Genomic DNA, 16,355 nt, shown 5'->3' on the forward strand with positions numbered 1-16,355 from the left:
AAGATAAAAGCTAAAATCTAATGTGATAACATCTACTCTTAAAATACTAATTCTTTAAAATGCCTTACTCAATAAATACTGGAGGTGGTGCTGGAATACTGGGACACTTCTACAAACTTGATTGTCTCCCCCTCCCCCCAAGAAAATTCTGAGGTTGATGAACCAAGCTACAGTATGCTATGGATGCAGTACTTTCATTGATGAGTATCTTTCTGTCAGATTAGCAGAAAGTCTTGCATAAAAAAATACTTTGCATTCTCTTCCAGCACTAAGAATTAAAATATCAACCAACTGAAAAGGCTTATGACATGCCAATATTGTCATATGGTGAAATTAAGCCAGAATTTTTTGGTACCATGTGGTGTTGTTTTCTGTCCTTCATTGACCTCTTAACACAGGCTCACTTTCCACTTGAGAAATATCAAACATCGGTGACTTGTTGAAATACTTTTACAGTTTGTTATTTGGGCTAAACAATCCAATGGGCAATGGCAGAAGGTTTGTTTGTGGGAGGTGGCTTTTTATTTGGCTTTTTCCCTTTTTCATTAATCCCAATAAACTCCAGGGCTGTCATAATCCTTCTCTGTTCTGAAGGTGTGATGGGGGCATGGGAGAGCTTTGGATCCTGAGGAATCACAGCTTACCCAGCACATTTCCTCTTTGTTCCCTTTGACAACAGAAGTCTCCATCTTCAAGGACAGACTTCTTTCTTTATCCTTGGGGAGAGAGATCTTAAAGAATCTTGTGGTCCATGCAATGCCCTCTCAGGAGATATTAGATTTCACCTATAACCTTTTATTGGATTGGTCTTTTTGTATTCTAAAAACATGTTTTATACAAACTTGGGTATATATATTAGTAAATTTTATATAGATTGTCTGGTCCCTTTATCTACCTCAGATATGTCTGTATTGTAAATGGATATAAAAATAAAAGGTTAAAATTCTCAAATAATTTTGTGCATACTCTTTATTGTTAAGGAAAAATAATTTTAAAAGCTCCTTGTTAAAACCCCTGCTAATTTTCTAAGATGTATGAGTCTTCCGCTTTTTACTCCTTTCTTGATCAAATATTGATATTATATTGCTTTTATGTCTTGCCCTTTTTCCACTTTTGAGGAACCCCAGTGGCTTACATAGTAATCCTCCACTCCATTTTATCCTTGCAATAATCATCCCATGAGTGGATTGGACAGTGAGTGAGTGGGGACTAGAACCCAGATCTCTCAGACTCTCACTTTTATCGTAGTTTTCTGTACATTTCCTTTTTTAAGCAAAACAAATATGTAAGATGTGGATATATTCAAAGCCCCTTTCACAAATTTCCTCCAAATATATGGAGGGCCTATATCTCCAGTCCCCCTTCCACCTTTACACCCACCGCCTACACTGATACTGTTGTGGGCATAAAGCTGCTACATGCCATCAGAAATCCTGTTTATGTGTAATTTCTATGGGGGTTTGAGATGGGTACCCATTTTCAGGCTTTTACCTTTCAGGTCAGGGATGGAGCCAGTAGGATATGGCTATATTGGGAACTGAATCATCATGTAACCCCTTTTATTATATCAGCTGCACAGCAGATCTAAAATGCACTGGATTAAAAATGCTCAGATCTAAAATGTCTGAGGAATGAAACCGTCTTTACTTGCTGCCAAAGTATAAGGATGACACTAAGCAAACCTCACTGGTGGGACATAGCTGTGATAGCCATCACCAAAAAGCTTCCCCAGTTGTCATCTGGTGCACATTACTTCATGGGGGTATCCAGGGAGGATCATTCAAAGAACTCAGGGTTTGCACAGGTACAGTTACATAGATTTGAGCTGAATTTTCAGTGGTCATATAATAGGGTTTCAGGGTCCTTCATAGCTTATTTCCCCTATGACAGTTCCATTTATATATGTAGAACTTGGCTTTTTTTAAAACTGGATTTATTGAGTAGCTCCATCTCGTCTTCCCTCCAAATCTTGCTAGCGTTATGCTTCTTTGAACATGGGGTTCTAGCCCAGAAATTGTTTTGCTTTTATCAGTGCCACAGCAACCATTTAGATTCAAACTGGTATCTGGGGACAGATGCCATTGTGTGTCTTTGAAGATATGCATATGCTTATGAAGAGCAGTTCAAAGCAGGATATGAACTGGTTTCTAGTAGACATGAGTATTTAAAGTCTGGAGCTTATATCACTTTGCTACTGATACTAGCTTGTATACAAACCTGAAAATCAATATTGCCATTTATGTTCTTTCTGCCATGGGCAGGGCTTAATTTCAGCCAAAGCTCATCCTTGAGACGTCTGAGATGAATCTTGGCAATTGTTTTAGTATGGAAATGCTTGACGTAGAGTTCCTCTGAGCTCATGTAGAATGAATTTCATGAACCAGTGGAGAACTGCAGCCCACCTTATGCAATCTTGGATTAGAAAGAAGTGCTTTCATAGCAGAAGATAGGAATCCAGAGATACTTCAGCCTCCTCCCTCCCTCCCTCCCTCCCTCCCTCAAATAAGCACTGGCTATGAAGGATTCTTCTGGACTCTTCTTCCATGACTTTTGCTGCATGTGAGATTTGTTTTCAGTTTATAGGGCAAACTGGTGGTGATTTGCTTTCCCCATTTCCAAGAATGGGAAGCAAAGTGGTAGTGGGAGAAGGCTTTAAACATAAGTCTGTATGTAGCAGGGAACCACCAGCTTCACTTCAATAAGAAAACTATTCTATAATATTTATTATTTGTTAGATTTATATCCTGGCTTGTCTTCCCCATTTTTCCCACCAGTTAATTTTGTTTTGTATTTGGGGCAGGGAAAGAGGCAACTGTGTCTCTAATCCTTTACAGATTTCAGAGTAAGATGCTGAAATTGAGTTCACTGCTCATGGCACATTATTTGCAGAGTTGTTTTTAATATGTATTTGGATGGGTAGAGTTGGTTGTTTTTATTGGATATATTTGATTTAATGGTTGTGATCTTGTCTTCCTTTTTTGTGGTCTTTTCTGTACAGTTGGTGTGGCCTGGACTTTGCTATAGTAAAATATTAGAGAAGTTGCTTTACTCCAGAGCATTACATCTGTCTGATAGCCCTACAGCTACACAGCTTGGCAGCTTTGAAGATTTAAAAGGCTTCTCTCTCAAATACATGTTGCACCATGATGGGTTAGAAGTGACTGTTACTAACTTCTATTTGGCTGTAATGCATTTATTAATGACAATAAAAAGCACTAGATGGAAAGATGGTAGTTATGGCAGGGAACCTCTAGGATAAATGTAATGTTAGGCTACAAGGGCAGCTGCTTATTATTTTTGTAGCTTGCCTTTCTAGTTTCCGAGGCTTCATCCATTGCTTTATGGAAGTAACATCTTTCACTTCTGCCTTTTCCCCTCTCCCTCCAAGAGTTAATGCATCATAGTGTGCACCACTCTATTTTGTTTTAAAAAAGAAAAGAAAAAATGCTCTGCTTGCCGAATGGCCTAGTCTCTAACCTTTCCTTCTGCAATGTGAGTGTATATCTCACCAAAACTCCTTCTGTGGGAAGGTTATAAAATGCATATTTACCCGACCTGCTCATCTGCAATTATCTTCTAATCTGGCCCTTCACTGGTCTCTCAGGTAAATACAGCTAGTTATTCTTCAAGTCATATTATTTACCTCATTAAGTGTGTATTTTGGCACGTGTGTTATTTACCTGATGGACTAACAGATCCAGAGGAGCAGTTGGTGTCTTGTTTAAATAAATAGCCCCTGAATGTTCCCAGGTCTAGGTGCCTGTGTTTTAGTGCAAGTCTTTCCTGTTCTGCATAATAGTCTCCCGAGGGTGCTTCCTGCTCCTCCTCCCAGTTGGAAGACATTAACAAGGTACATGCCGATGGAAGGCAGGTCTAAGGCTCTGCATTTTTGCACCATAGGCAATTTCTGTCAATAGTGGGGGAGACGCTATTATTTAGTTACCAGGGCATTTTTCCCCCTTGGGGAGGATCTTTATGGCAACATGAGAGCAAATGAAAACCTTCAAGTAGGTTTCCCAATCAGTATCAATATGTGAACATTGGTATAGGTAGACCCCTGATGGAGGGTCTAGCACATTTAACTTTGATTTCTATGTGCTTGATTTAAAATACAAATACCTTAAATAATTTTGCTATGCACCTTATACTAATTTCTATTGTAGTTTTACATGTTTAGTGCTGTAATGGGAAATGCATTGCCCTTGATATTTTTTTTCCCCGATTCATCCTGCCTTTTTCCTACAAAGGGCTCAAGGCAGCTTACATCTCCTCCTCCATCTTATCCTCACAACAACAACCCTGTGAGGTAGGTTGGGCTGAGAGTCTGTGACTGGCCCAGAGTCACCCAGTTGGCTCCATGGCTGAGCGGGGACTCGAACCCAGATCGTCTGAGTCCCAGTCCCACGCTCTTCACCACTACGCCACACTGGCTTTTGTTAGGCTGCAGTTCCCTTTACTGCTCTGCATTGGCTATGCTGGTCAGGGTGGATGTAAATGACATTCCACTAGCTTTTGGAGGGTCACATGTTGCCCACCACTGTTATAATGTCTTTAAAGTATTAATTTCTGAATCAGTTTGGACTCTCATCCTGCAAGGCCAAGGAATACAAGGGTTCTCCTTGTTCAGTATTTCATGGCACAATATTCCTGGAAAATGTGCAGAGTAGGGACTGTAACTTGGGAAGTCCCAAGAATAGGGACTTTAACTTGTCCCACTGCTCAGCTTAGGAAATTTGCTGGAGATTATGCATCTTTAAAAGGATATTGCTTTTGTATGGGGTAGGGTTCAGTGTCAGGTTTGTGCATGTACTGTGTATATGTTGTGGGTAGCACAAGTAGTGTTCAGCACATGAAACCTTAGGTGAACTGTTGTCTTAAGATTTTTAAAAGCTGCTGCTTTGGAGGCTGCAAAAGTGTCATATGATTAACTTGATTGATCAGTATGATTTTAAGTTCATTAATCATATTTATAAAAGAGTAATTCCTGTGAAACCTTATATACTGCTGCTGATAAAATTGTAAACTTTTTTATATTCTGTCCTTCTTCCAAGGAGCTCAGTGTGGCATACATGGTGTCCCCATCATTGTATCCTCTTGTATGTTCATGGTGGGCACAATCTAGCAGGGTACTTATGTTCCCATTGGTTCTTTTATGTCCCATCCCCACTACCTGAAACCCAAAATAAAGGGAATTGCTAGTTTTTGGAAGGAGGTAGATCAACAGAGGTCACAAAAGGATGCTCTGCCAATTTGTTTCCTTCCAAAAACAAAAGCTGTTTTAGGAGTTGTTGGACACATGATGGTTCACACTACCAATCCTCTTGTGGGTCCAGAGAATTAGCTGCAGAACCCCATGACAAGAACACTAAATGAAAAGACAAAATCCCTGTTGCCATGGGGCTTCTGGGCATCCACCAGTGCTAGCCACCCCCAAAGTGCTCAGGTAGCACCTGGGGTCAGCTGGCACTTGGTTCCCTTCCTCCCCACCTAATTCAGGAACCATTCCAGGCTCACCATGACTTTTTCTTTGTATAGTTTCCTCCCTCCCCATGGGCCCGGATATTGCAAAAGCAGGTGTCAAGCCAGCTTTCATGATTCCCATTTTGATAGCTATGGGCAGTCTTTTCAAAGCTGTACCTTGAAGAAGATACCATGCTTGCCAGACCTTTTTTAAAAGAATATTTTTTGTTTAAAAATAGCATCAAATGTGTTTGTTTTTAAAAATTAGACACAGTTGCCTAACAGCAGGGATTTTGATGCCTTGGTTGGAGCAATGCCCTGGAGGGTGTCTACTGTTCTGGGGCAACAGGTACTAATCCTGAACATTGCCCAGAAGAGGCATTTCCTCCTGCTTTCATTCCTTCTTTACAGCTGCGTACACAGTAACTTGTCAAGAGAAACAGAAGATGCAAGAGAACTTTTGCTGCAAAAAGGTTTTTTTGGGGGTGGGTGGGTAAGAGGGATTTATACCACTTTCTCAACAAGAACCTTTTCTTGTCCTTTCCTCTTTTAGAGGGTTTAATACCTGGGTTAACATTCATACTTTGTCCTGAGCCTTCATATGTTTTGGGAAAGTGCAAATTTGCACTCCTGCCCTTTTTTCTAGCTGGCTGTCAACATTCTGGTTCCCTTTAAAAAGGAGGCTTGGATTGGGAAATGGGTACCTTAGGACTAGGACATACACTGGCATGTGGTCCCAACCTGAAACACCCATTTCCCCATCTAACCCTCTTTTATAATTGTATCCAGAATTTTGACAACTACCTTTCAAGCTCCTTTTTCCCTAGGAAAATGGCTACAGTTGGCTGAAGGACTGAGGGGAACAAACTGTGGTAAGCCTGGTTATTCGTCTGGTGAACTTTACTTCTGCAAACAACCAACCCATTACAGCTTAGTTTCAGGATGGCTTATTGCAATGTGTCATGACTGGGTGAATTTGCATATGTAAATTTACATATGTCAAGATACCATTCTGTATCTGATTATTGTAATTATTTTATTGCAATATTTTGGTCATCCGATCATTATTTTTACATTTTAAGTTATTTTTGTTAGTCTCTTAGACAGTTTGGTTGAAGGGCAGAGTATACAAGTTTCTTCTGTTATTAAAAGTTTATTTCTGATTTTTCAGGCTTTAAACATCCAGTTTAATTACAGTTTCCTGCTTCTTTCCCTGAGCTTAACATACAGTCCTTTCCCCTCTCCACTCCAGTGTTTTCTAGGTTTATGTTTTCACTTGGTGAACATTACTTTTTACCGTTTGATTCTTATGGAAAGGGGAGAATAGGGGAGAAGAGAGACAGCGTATACATACTAAGTGTTTAGTTAATAAGAGCTAATTTTCACCTCTCCACCCAAATGAAGTGAACATGAAATTTATGTTTTAATGATGGCAGTTAAGTAAGTATTTATGGAGTAATATATTCTTTCTTTTTCTCTCCAGAAGTTCCAGATGCTGCTAGGTGTTCAATGGTAGCACTTGTCCGTACCACAGCAAAAAGGCTTTGCCTCAAGTTACTCCTGAAATCGAGGAATACTTTACGTTCCCCTCAGCTGTTAGGTGTTTTCCAGGGGTACGGCTCCATTACAACCGGGAAACTGGCGTCTCACAGCTTTGCTTCCATGGCAGCAATGTCATCTTTTCCCCCACAGAGGTATCATAATTTCCTAGTGTTGGATTTTGAAGCCACATGTGACAAGCCACAGATCCATCCCCAGGTAAGTGTATAGATTCATTTTGTTTATTTCTGCCAGAGACTTCCTGGGACAGAGAGGTGGTTGGAGCAGGTGGCATCAGTATGTGACTTACTTTGCATTACCTGATTGCCCACCATGGCTTAATTTAATTCAAACTGGCTGACTGTGGGTTCCCTTTTTCTTGGCACTTGCTGGCACCCTTGCTTAGCATGTTTTGGTGTATTTTGAGAACCCTGTATAGTAGACTGTTTGAGGGAGTAGACTGCACTGAAGTACACAAAAATAACTATGGTTGTTTGAGGGTTGTTTGCCTGCTCAGCAACCCACATCAGATGCATATAACGCATGGAGCTATGTGTTACAAATTCAGAATGGCTGTTGGAGCATTTGCTAAGACCTGTGGGGAAATCTAGCTATGATAGTTTATCAGTACATTTGAACAGCCCCAGAATCTTGTTATATGTAACAACTTGTGTCTCTTATGAAGAGTGATCATCATTCCTATTTTATAGATAGGTATGAAATTTGGCAGCCCAAGATGACCCCAGAAATTTGATCTTAGGTCCAACACACTAGCACTTAAAAATCTTTCTAGCTGTTGTGTTTGCTTTGAGATAGAGAAAACCCAGATGGATCGTGACTGCAACACGTAGCTTAAAGAATTCATATCTCAACTTGGTCGTGAGCTCACTATTAGCTCTGGGAAAGCCTTTCTTATGCCCTTAGTTCTTTATATTTAAGATTAGGAACTTTCTTCCTCAGAAGAACACTGTGATGAGTAAAAGTGGGGAAAAGAAAGAAGACTGTAATTCTGCTTCTTAATCTCTGTATCACCAGTGGAAACAGCCAAGCCCCTTCACTTGCAAGTGAAATATTCTTAAGTGTGAATTTGCAGCACTGCTTGCTGGATTTGGCAGAAGAGCTGGAAAGTGTTAACTTTTCTTACTTCTGTTTGTTTCACTTAGGTGTTAATTTAGACACCAAACAATATTTGTTTCACTTTAAAAGATAACTTCCAGCTGTTCTGGGCCTGTGAGTAAATCTTGATTGCACAGCTGCTACTGCACAGTTCCCCTTGGGACTGACAATGCACAGTCATTTTAGAAGAATATCTCTGAAGGCATTTGTGTTGCAATTCCTCAGTATTTTGCAACTAATACTAAAAAACAAAAAACAAAAAACAAACTTTAGACAGAATACTGCATGAGGATCAAAAATGTTCATTTTGGTTCATTCCCTCTCCCTCTCCCTCATTAATACACACACACACACACACACACACCACAAGCACTCATTCATTCATTCAAAGTTTGATGATTCTGACAAGAAGATAGGGTGGTGGAAGGCAAATAAATACTTGCAGTGTTGGGAGATGGTATGAGTGCAAACACACCTATGGAAACATGTCAGTTTTTTCTTCATGATCACTAGAAACCCAAACAATATGTGTCCTCCATGGTTCTCTTTCCTATTCTAAATATGAATAATGCACATGCATTTTCCAGCTTCACAGCTAAGCAGGCTAAGGATATTAATTTAAAAATGAAAGTGGGGATTCTCAGGATATTGCATATGTCTGTTACATATTGGGAAGCTTAGATTTCTGTACTGTTACGGCTGTGGAGTTCTCCAGTCTTGCTGCTTAAGGTTTTGAAATAGAAGGGGTTGTTAAATCAAAATGAGCTTCCTAGTCAGCATGCTAATGGACAGTCAGAATTGTTTCAGTGTGACTGTATTAATTCAGATTTGTGCTTCAAAACTGTGAACCTGTATGGCCAGGCAGTGTATTTGCTTGGACTGAAAAATGGGTTTGCTTTCCTCCGCCTATCTGCATTAAAAATCAGAATAGTTTAAGTAGCATTATAAGGAGCTCTTTCTCCTGAAATATTTCCAATAGGGTTAGAGTGCCTGAATTAAAGGGTCACTGGAGAGCATTCAGCCCCATTATGTTTTGTGATTTCCTTAAGCTACAGTTTTAGAAAGCTGGGTGTGTGCACATGATTTGGCTAAAATTGGGAGTAATTGGGCAGTGGGTTTGTGGATTTTTTTAAGCCTCACTCTTGATAAATGATTTGATCACAGGAAAAAAAACCAGTAGAGGTAATTCTTGTTGATCATGCTGCCATTTCCTGCCTCTTTCTCAGGTCTTCTTTCTAGTTTGGTTTATATGGGCCTCAGCTGTTCTAGGGGGATTGCATCTTAGTATTAGCAATCTTAACGATGTGCTTGCCTTTATGTTACTTTATCCTATGGAGAGCAACTAATGGGAAATAAACTGAATTTTTAAGCATCTTTGGAATCTACTGCAGTCTTGAGTGTACATGTGGAGATGTAGTTGATTTTTGTGAGTAATTTTGTAAGAATGTCTTGACTTTTCTCTGGCTGTTTCCTGTATATCCAGCCTTGGGTGCAAAGACCCGTAAAAGCTGTAAATTGTACTGTGTCCCTTTTGGAAATGGGCTTGGCCTGTGTGCATTTTGATGCAAACCATGATGCATGTAGAGGTAGTTTACAGCTGGCAGTAAAAATGGAGCATGAGTGGAATACAATTACCACAACTTTAAGGAGCTGTGTCCCCCAAGTCCTTGGTTTGGAATGTAACAATATGTGCCATCGCTGCTCAGCTATATATTTTGTGGGGAAGATAGTGCATTAAGGTTGGATATTATTCAGTTGGATTTTTTCATCAACTGTATCCAAGGCTCAGTGGCACCATGCATTTCTCTGCCCAGGGCTGTCATGTTGTGTTTCTGAAGAAACCTGTAGGGGCACTAAAGATACTTTACTCAAAATAGCCAACTAAAAAAGAGAACTTGTTCCCTGTGTCAGAGTTATATTTCTTTTCTGATGTCTATTTAGTGTGAATCTGGAAATGTGCTTTTGGAGATCCAGCAGATGTGTAGTAAAGCTCATGAAAATGCTGCAAAAAAAGTAGAGAGATGTATTTTAAGTCCTGAACCAAGTACAGACTGAAGAGTAGAAATGGTTGAACTAACCAGCCTGTGACCTTACAAACTTTTACAGATTTAGGGACCAGAGCATGTCTGGATTTATTCTGAGAAAGCCAGAGTCTTTAAAAAAATGGAATAAATATTATTAGAAATCGAATCACAATGGCATGTAGAATGAAAACCAGAATGTGTGCTTGAGGACGCATTGTGGGACACGGGGCAATGTGAAATTGAGGATGAAACTGAAGACCAGGCATGGCAAAGATGAGATTTGGAACAATTGATCTAGCATCATCTAGGTGGAAGCCAGTAAGATCAAAGTAATATCCTTCCTTTCCCAGCAGGCTTCCTTATATCTCAGTGAAATGTCCTGAAGTACTAACAACTGAAAAGTAGCTAGGGTTATTTCAGTACTTCAGATCTTGCAGACTTGCTGGTAACAAAACAAAGCCCAGGTTTTTAACAGAAGGAATTAAAATGTAGCTCCCAAGAGCATCTTAGGCCTGGATTTCACATCTTTAACTTACATCTAATATTTGCAGAAGAGGTTGCTGTACCAGCAGAGTTCTGTTGCTTTTTCCTTTTGTACGACTGGTAGAGGACCAGCTTGTAAACCTAAGATCTGAAAACCGCTGTGCAATGGCTTGCACAAATGGAACTTTAGTTGGATTCTCCCCTTGAGCATAGTTCAGAATTTGGTTTCCACTAGCGCAACATCATTTGTGCTAATGGAATGACACCATTGGGTGCAACCCCTTCATTATATCTTGCTTTCTCTTGTCAATAAATGAAATTTATTCCTGAGCATGGATGCTATGAGCAGAGCAAAAGCTTGCAGTGATAGTGAAAAATGCCGCTTACCCAAATTTGCTGTAGGAGCAGCTCCCAACCTAAATACCCTTGCTGGGTGAACTAAGCCACCTTAACATGAAGAATTCCAGGGAGCAAATTCAGTCTTCCTTCCCCCCAAATAGTATTTTGCTCATCTGACTGTGAAAGGGTTTTATTTGCTACTTGCACATAGTTACTATTGAAGTGAAACCCTGCAGATTTTGCTACATTTTAATTGTTCATATTGAGCTTCCTTTAGCAATGTAGCAAGTTCTGTTTCAAACTCTTTTACTTCCCCAAGCTCTAACTTTCAACACCTATGAAAAGTCCCTTGTTGGTACCCATTTTAAGAACTGAGCATTCTTGGCAAAAATTTTTTTTAATAAAATCAAATGCTTACATGCATGTGCATACACACATACACATCTATGCACCTCATATACTCTTAGAGAAAGGCCATAGCTTGGTACTTGTTATTTCCAGGAAATAAGCTCTGGGAAAGAGCTCTTCTGAAGCAGGATAATTTTGTTTTGTTCACATTTCAATAAGAACTTAAAACATTTAGTGTTCACATTATCAGTATACGAACCAGAATAATTACTGTTATTGCTTTGTATTCAAATACCTCTGAATTTTGCCATGCAGTTCTTCAGGCTTGAATTATAATGTGAAAAACATGAATTATAAGTGAAAAAGTGTGTGTGTGAGTTGTGTGAGAGAGAGAGAGAGAGAGAGAGAGAACCACTTTAAGAAATGTACATATTGGGCAAAAACACATACAGAAATATGTACTTCGGGAGAAATGTGTTAGAGAATGCATTTAAATTTCCATGTTAAAAAAAAAATAAAAGAAACTGATATGGAAACAGGATAGAGCTACAGCTGGAAAAATGAGAAACTAAGGACATCATAAATTGCCCATCCCTATTCCAAACCTCTGGTATAGGCAAGTCAGCAGTGAATTGAGCCACAACCTGAAGTGTAGGTATATGGCCTGTGACTCATTTGCTTGGACAGGCTTGCAGAAGATGCTTCTCCCAGTGGAAAGGCAGAGAACCTGGTTACACCCATAGGTAGAAAGAATGTTGCCTTGTCCCATGGGCACTTTGCTGCATTTCTGTGTGTGCCCTTCAAAAAGAAACTGGCTCCTTTTGCTACTGTGATCCCTGGAAGGCAAAAAGTACGTTCAGAGGCAGAGTTTTCTCTGTCCCCTCAGAGTCAGTTTGCTGCCTTTCAGACTAAAATCTTTTTTTAAAATTTAAAATGTGCTTCCATTTCTGGAGATGAATTAGCTAACTCTTCCTGTAACACCATGTCAGCATTTTTCCAAAACCTGTCCTTTTGTTTATAGGTATGCATTTTAATATTATTATGAACCCATGTTGAGACATTTTATTGGTGTTCTTTAAACTGTATCCCCCACTTTAAGGTTTTGTGCAGAAACACAGCTTAAGATTGTTTACTTATAATTGGTTTAATTTATTTAGAAGGATTTATTTATTTTTATACCTCCCACTAATCCAGATGGATTTCCTAGGAGTTTACAGTAAAATATCCTCATTTTCAATAAACCAAATTAACTCTGAGTTTTAAAAAAAAACTTTTGACACTGTGGCTCTGTGCTCCTTACAACTTCACTTAATTGCTTGAAATATGCAATTATAGAAAATGCTAAATGACAGAAAAACTCAATTTCAGTTGTGTCTCATCCGTTGTGTTGAATTTGGGGTATGGGCTTCTTGTAGTTGTAGTTCATTTAATGTTTTATTAATGCAGTATTGCTATAAGTGTAATTGAAGCACAGAGCAGTCTTCAAAACATTCCATTTTGAGAAAGAAAAAGCAAGGTAGTAGATTTCAGAGCTGTATTCTTCACGGGTACTCACATTTTAGTTGTATATTTATGAATCCCTGTAGTGATGTTTTGACTCAAGGGCATCTCCCTTTTAAAAAATCAGTAGCCTTGTGTAATTACCCTGTAATACATAAAATTCAGTATGAGGTGTTTTAGCTGTGATTAAACTAAACTTATGCACCTAGATTTTTCACAGGGTCCATGACTTTGCTTCAGACAGTAAAAGTACTTTCCTTTATGAGAGATCCAATCCAAAGGCCCCTTCATGTGATCATTGCACTTATAGTAGCCCTTTGAAATTCTGCCACACAGATTCCTTGGTCAAGAGTGGACATTGGTACCAAGAAAGATTATTTTCCCTAGAACAATTCATAGGGAAATTGTTTTGGAGCTTTTATAAACAATGGCAATGGAATGACTAATTATGGAGAGGGAGTTCAAATTTAAAGCATAGGCGGGTAGAAAGTTGATCAAGTACTTTGGGCCTAGTTTCCTGAGCTAAAGCCAAAAATCATGTGGAATGTCAAGCAGGCTGGGTATATGAATTTGACATGTTATGGTTGAGTCTGTTTTCTTGACAAACAGTATTTACTTTTATGCATTGCTCAGGTCCTTCCCATTTTTCTTGTGCATTTCATTTACGATCCTTGCTTTTCCCCCACATGAAAGTAGCCCTAGTAGATTAAGAATAGCAGTTTACCTAGCCCAGTATTCTTTCTTAAAAAGCATTTCATAGCAGTTGCTTTAGAACGGTGGTGGCGAACCTGTGGCACATGTGCTGCAGTGGGCACACAGAGTCCTCTCTGTCAGCATGCAAGCCAAGTCGCCCCAGCATCGCCCCAGCAGCCAAGCATCAGATAACAGCACACATAGGGGTCATGCACATGCTTGGAAAGAGGCAGTGGGGCCAGGCAATGACGTCACGAGCTGCAACTCATCCAAGCTTTCACATGGCCGGTCAATGCACTGCCAAGGATATATATATATTTGCTTGGACTGGCTGTGATACATTCATTTTTCTTAACACAAGATTTTAGCTTTGAGTTTTCTTATGAAAAATTGAAATTTAATATCTAAGATTTAGCAAAGAGATATTCTAATTAACAGACTGAGGTTCTTTTAATGTTGGCTATCCCCCAGCATATTTGAATCTGCAGTGTTGGCGCTTTGCATTAAATAAGTGGGTTTTGGGTTGCAGTTTGGGCACTGGGTCTCTAAAAGGTTCGTCATCACTGCTTTAGAAAATCTGTGAAAGCATGAGGCACTAACAGAAAATTCTACTACACACTAATTGTTTTTAATTTTTCCTGTGTGTGTTATGTGCTGTCAAGTTGTCTCCAACCTATGGAGACCCTATGAATGAAAGACCTCCAGAAAGTCTTGTCTGTGACATCTCCATTCAGCTCTTCCAAGTTCAAGGCTGTGGCTTCCTTTATGGATTCATATTTGGTCTTCCCCTTCCTCTTCTGCACTTGACTTTCTCTAACATGATTGTCTTCTCCAGTGAATCTTGCCTTCTCATGATATATCCAAAGCATGACAGCCTTAGTTAGAACCCTTGCTTCTAGGGTAAGCTCTCACTTGATTTGATCTAGGACCCACTTGTTTGTCTTTCTGTCCTTTGAATTGAAGACAGTCCTGCAATGCAAATCTATTCTTTATGTGGACTTTACATTCTTCTGGGATATTACTTAAATTATATTATGGCACTGTGTTTCTTTTGGTGATCTTTTTTAGCTTAACTCTGATTTTTGAACTTAATAGCTGATGGTCACTACTGTAGTCTGCTCCCAGTTTTGTTTTGGCAGGAAGAATATAGCTTCTACACCTTCTACTTCTAGGTACATATTCTGTTTTATTTCTCTATTGGTCTTCTTGGGAGGTCACCAGAGTGGCTTCTTGAAGTACGTGTTTTCAATGAATAGGTTGCTGGATTCACAAAATTCTATGAATTGTTATCCTGCTTAATTTCATACCCATAGGTCAGATTTCCCTACAACATTTGATTCTGGTTTGTCTCTTACTATTTCATTCCTATTATGTAGGGTTAGCAGCATGTCTTCCTTTTGTGTGTTATCAATTTCCTTCTGAACACCTGTATAGAAGTTTCTGATTGTTGCTTCTTCCCCATCTTGAATGATGGTTATGTTGATAGGTTTTCCACTAACTCTGGTATGATTCAGTTGAATTTTGGATTATAGCTCTTACTGCCTGTGCTACCTCTTGCCTCAGTATTAGAGTCACCCCATTTCTTTTGAATTCGCCATTTCTGGAGTAAAGCACTTTGTATTTGTCTGATTGGAAATAGCCCATTCCAGTCCACTTTTGTTTTCCTACAGCAAGTTCTGCAGTGTTCATTCTTCCTGTTTTTGCATTTTAATTTTTAATAGATTTGACTTTCAGGTCACCCATCCTGAAATTGGTCTGACCATCTGGGATAAAATCCATTGATAATTTTCAAGTATCGTGCAGTGCTTTTTTTTTTTTTTTTTAAGCCCACTTATGCTAGCAGCTACTATATCCCAAAATGGGATACAGATTGGACATTTTCTGTATTGGTGTCTCTGTGTACTGTTGTATGTGAATAGATGTTGTACATACGGTGGATAAAAATCAATTATTTTAAAAAATTAAAAATAATTTTTTAAAATTTAAATTGGTTTTTTAAATAAAATGTTTTTGAGGAAAAATCTATATATAGTTTTCTGTTTAAGATACATTATAGTCCAAAGGTTATTCTTCATGAAATTTGTTTTTAATTATGTAGCATGAGGCTGTATATTCATTCATGTATAAATATTTTTGGTAAATGACTTCCATTAATCCATTCACAATGTCATGCTTTTCCAGAAGTTTCTGTAAGATTATTGGGCAGTTTTTCTATTTAGAAGATATTATCACAGATTATTGGTTTTACAGTTCTCAAAACTGTGAATGTGTGTTTGCAGAGATCATGTGCCTCTTCTACAAAGTTGAGGAAAAAGTCTTTAATCCCATTGTTCCTTTGCAAATCTATGTACACAGAATCAACCCCTGACCTCTTAAGTGCTAAGTTTAAAAAAAAATGAATAGAATTAGATCGTTGGGAATGGAAAAGATCTGCGCAAGAAGCTAAGTGCGTGTGCATGTGTGTGTGGGGGAGCAGTGAAAGTGAAACCTTTTGAGCAGAATGCTCCACAAACCTTTGTATCTTTTTGTCTATAACCTGAGGTTTATCATAGTATTCTTTCACTGGAGGAGAAAGCCTATAATGGTAGCTGGCTGTATAAAAGATGCAGTTTGGGAAGGCAGACATGCAACCAAATTATGTAGCAAAGCAGGATTTAAATCCAGTCTCACTGACTAATGATTTAAATCTTGATTTTAATCAATCAAATATAAATCAATTTAAGTCAAATCCACCCTGGTTGTAAATAAAAGTTCTTGATTTTTCCTTTGAAATGTTTAATAAATGTTGCCCATCCCTTCCATTTCCTCCCTGTTCTCAGCATTAACTTGCGTCACTGGATCCAGAGATGGCCA

The 16,355-nt window shown here is 38.9% G+C and overlaps 1 protein-coding gene across 5 annotated transcripts in view; it reads left to right on the forward strand.

Annotated features, from left to right (window-relative positions):
* Window positions 1–16,355, forward strand: part of ERI3 (ERI1 exoribonuclease family member 3) — a 277,371-nt gene that overhangs the window by 16,513 nt on the left and 244,503 nt on the right. For 4 of the 5 annotated variants that reach the window (XM_044442391.1, XM_044442400.1, XM_044442373.1 and 1 more), the window contains exon 2: window positions 6,944–7,218. In XM_044442391.1, coding sequence (XP_044298326.1) covers window positions 6,970–7,218 — 249 coding nt within the window. In that variant the 5' untranslated portion in view covers window positions 6,944–6,969. Of the gene's footprint in view, window positions 1–3,085; window positions 3,151–6,943; window positions 7,219–16,355 lie in introns of those variants that run through there. The other variant, XM_044442365.1, reaches the window with a different exon arrangement.

The sequence above is a fragment of the Varanus komodoensis genome, unplaced genomic scaffold (genome assembly GCF_004798865.1).
Source record: "Varanus komodoensis strain SLA01 unplaced genomic scaffold, ASM479886v1 scaffold1, whole genome shotgun sequence".
Taxonomy (NCBI): domain Eukaryota; kingdom Metazoa; phylum Chordata; class Lepidosauria; order Squamata; family Varanidae; genus Varanus; species Varanus komodoensis.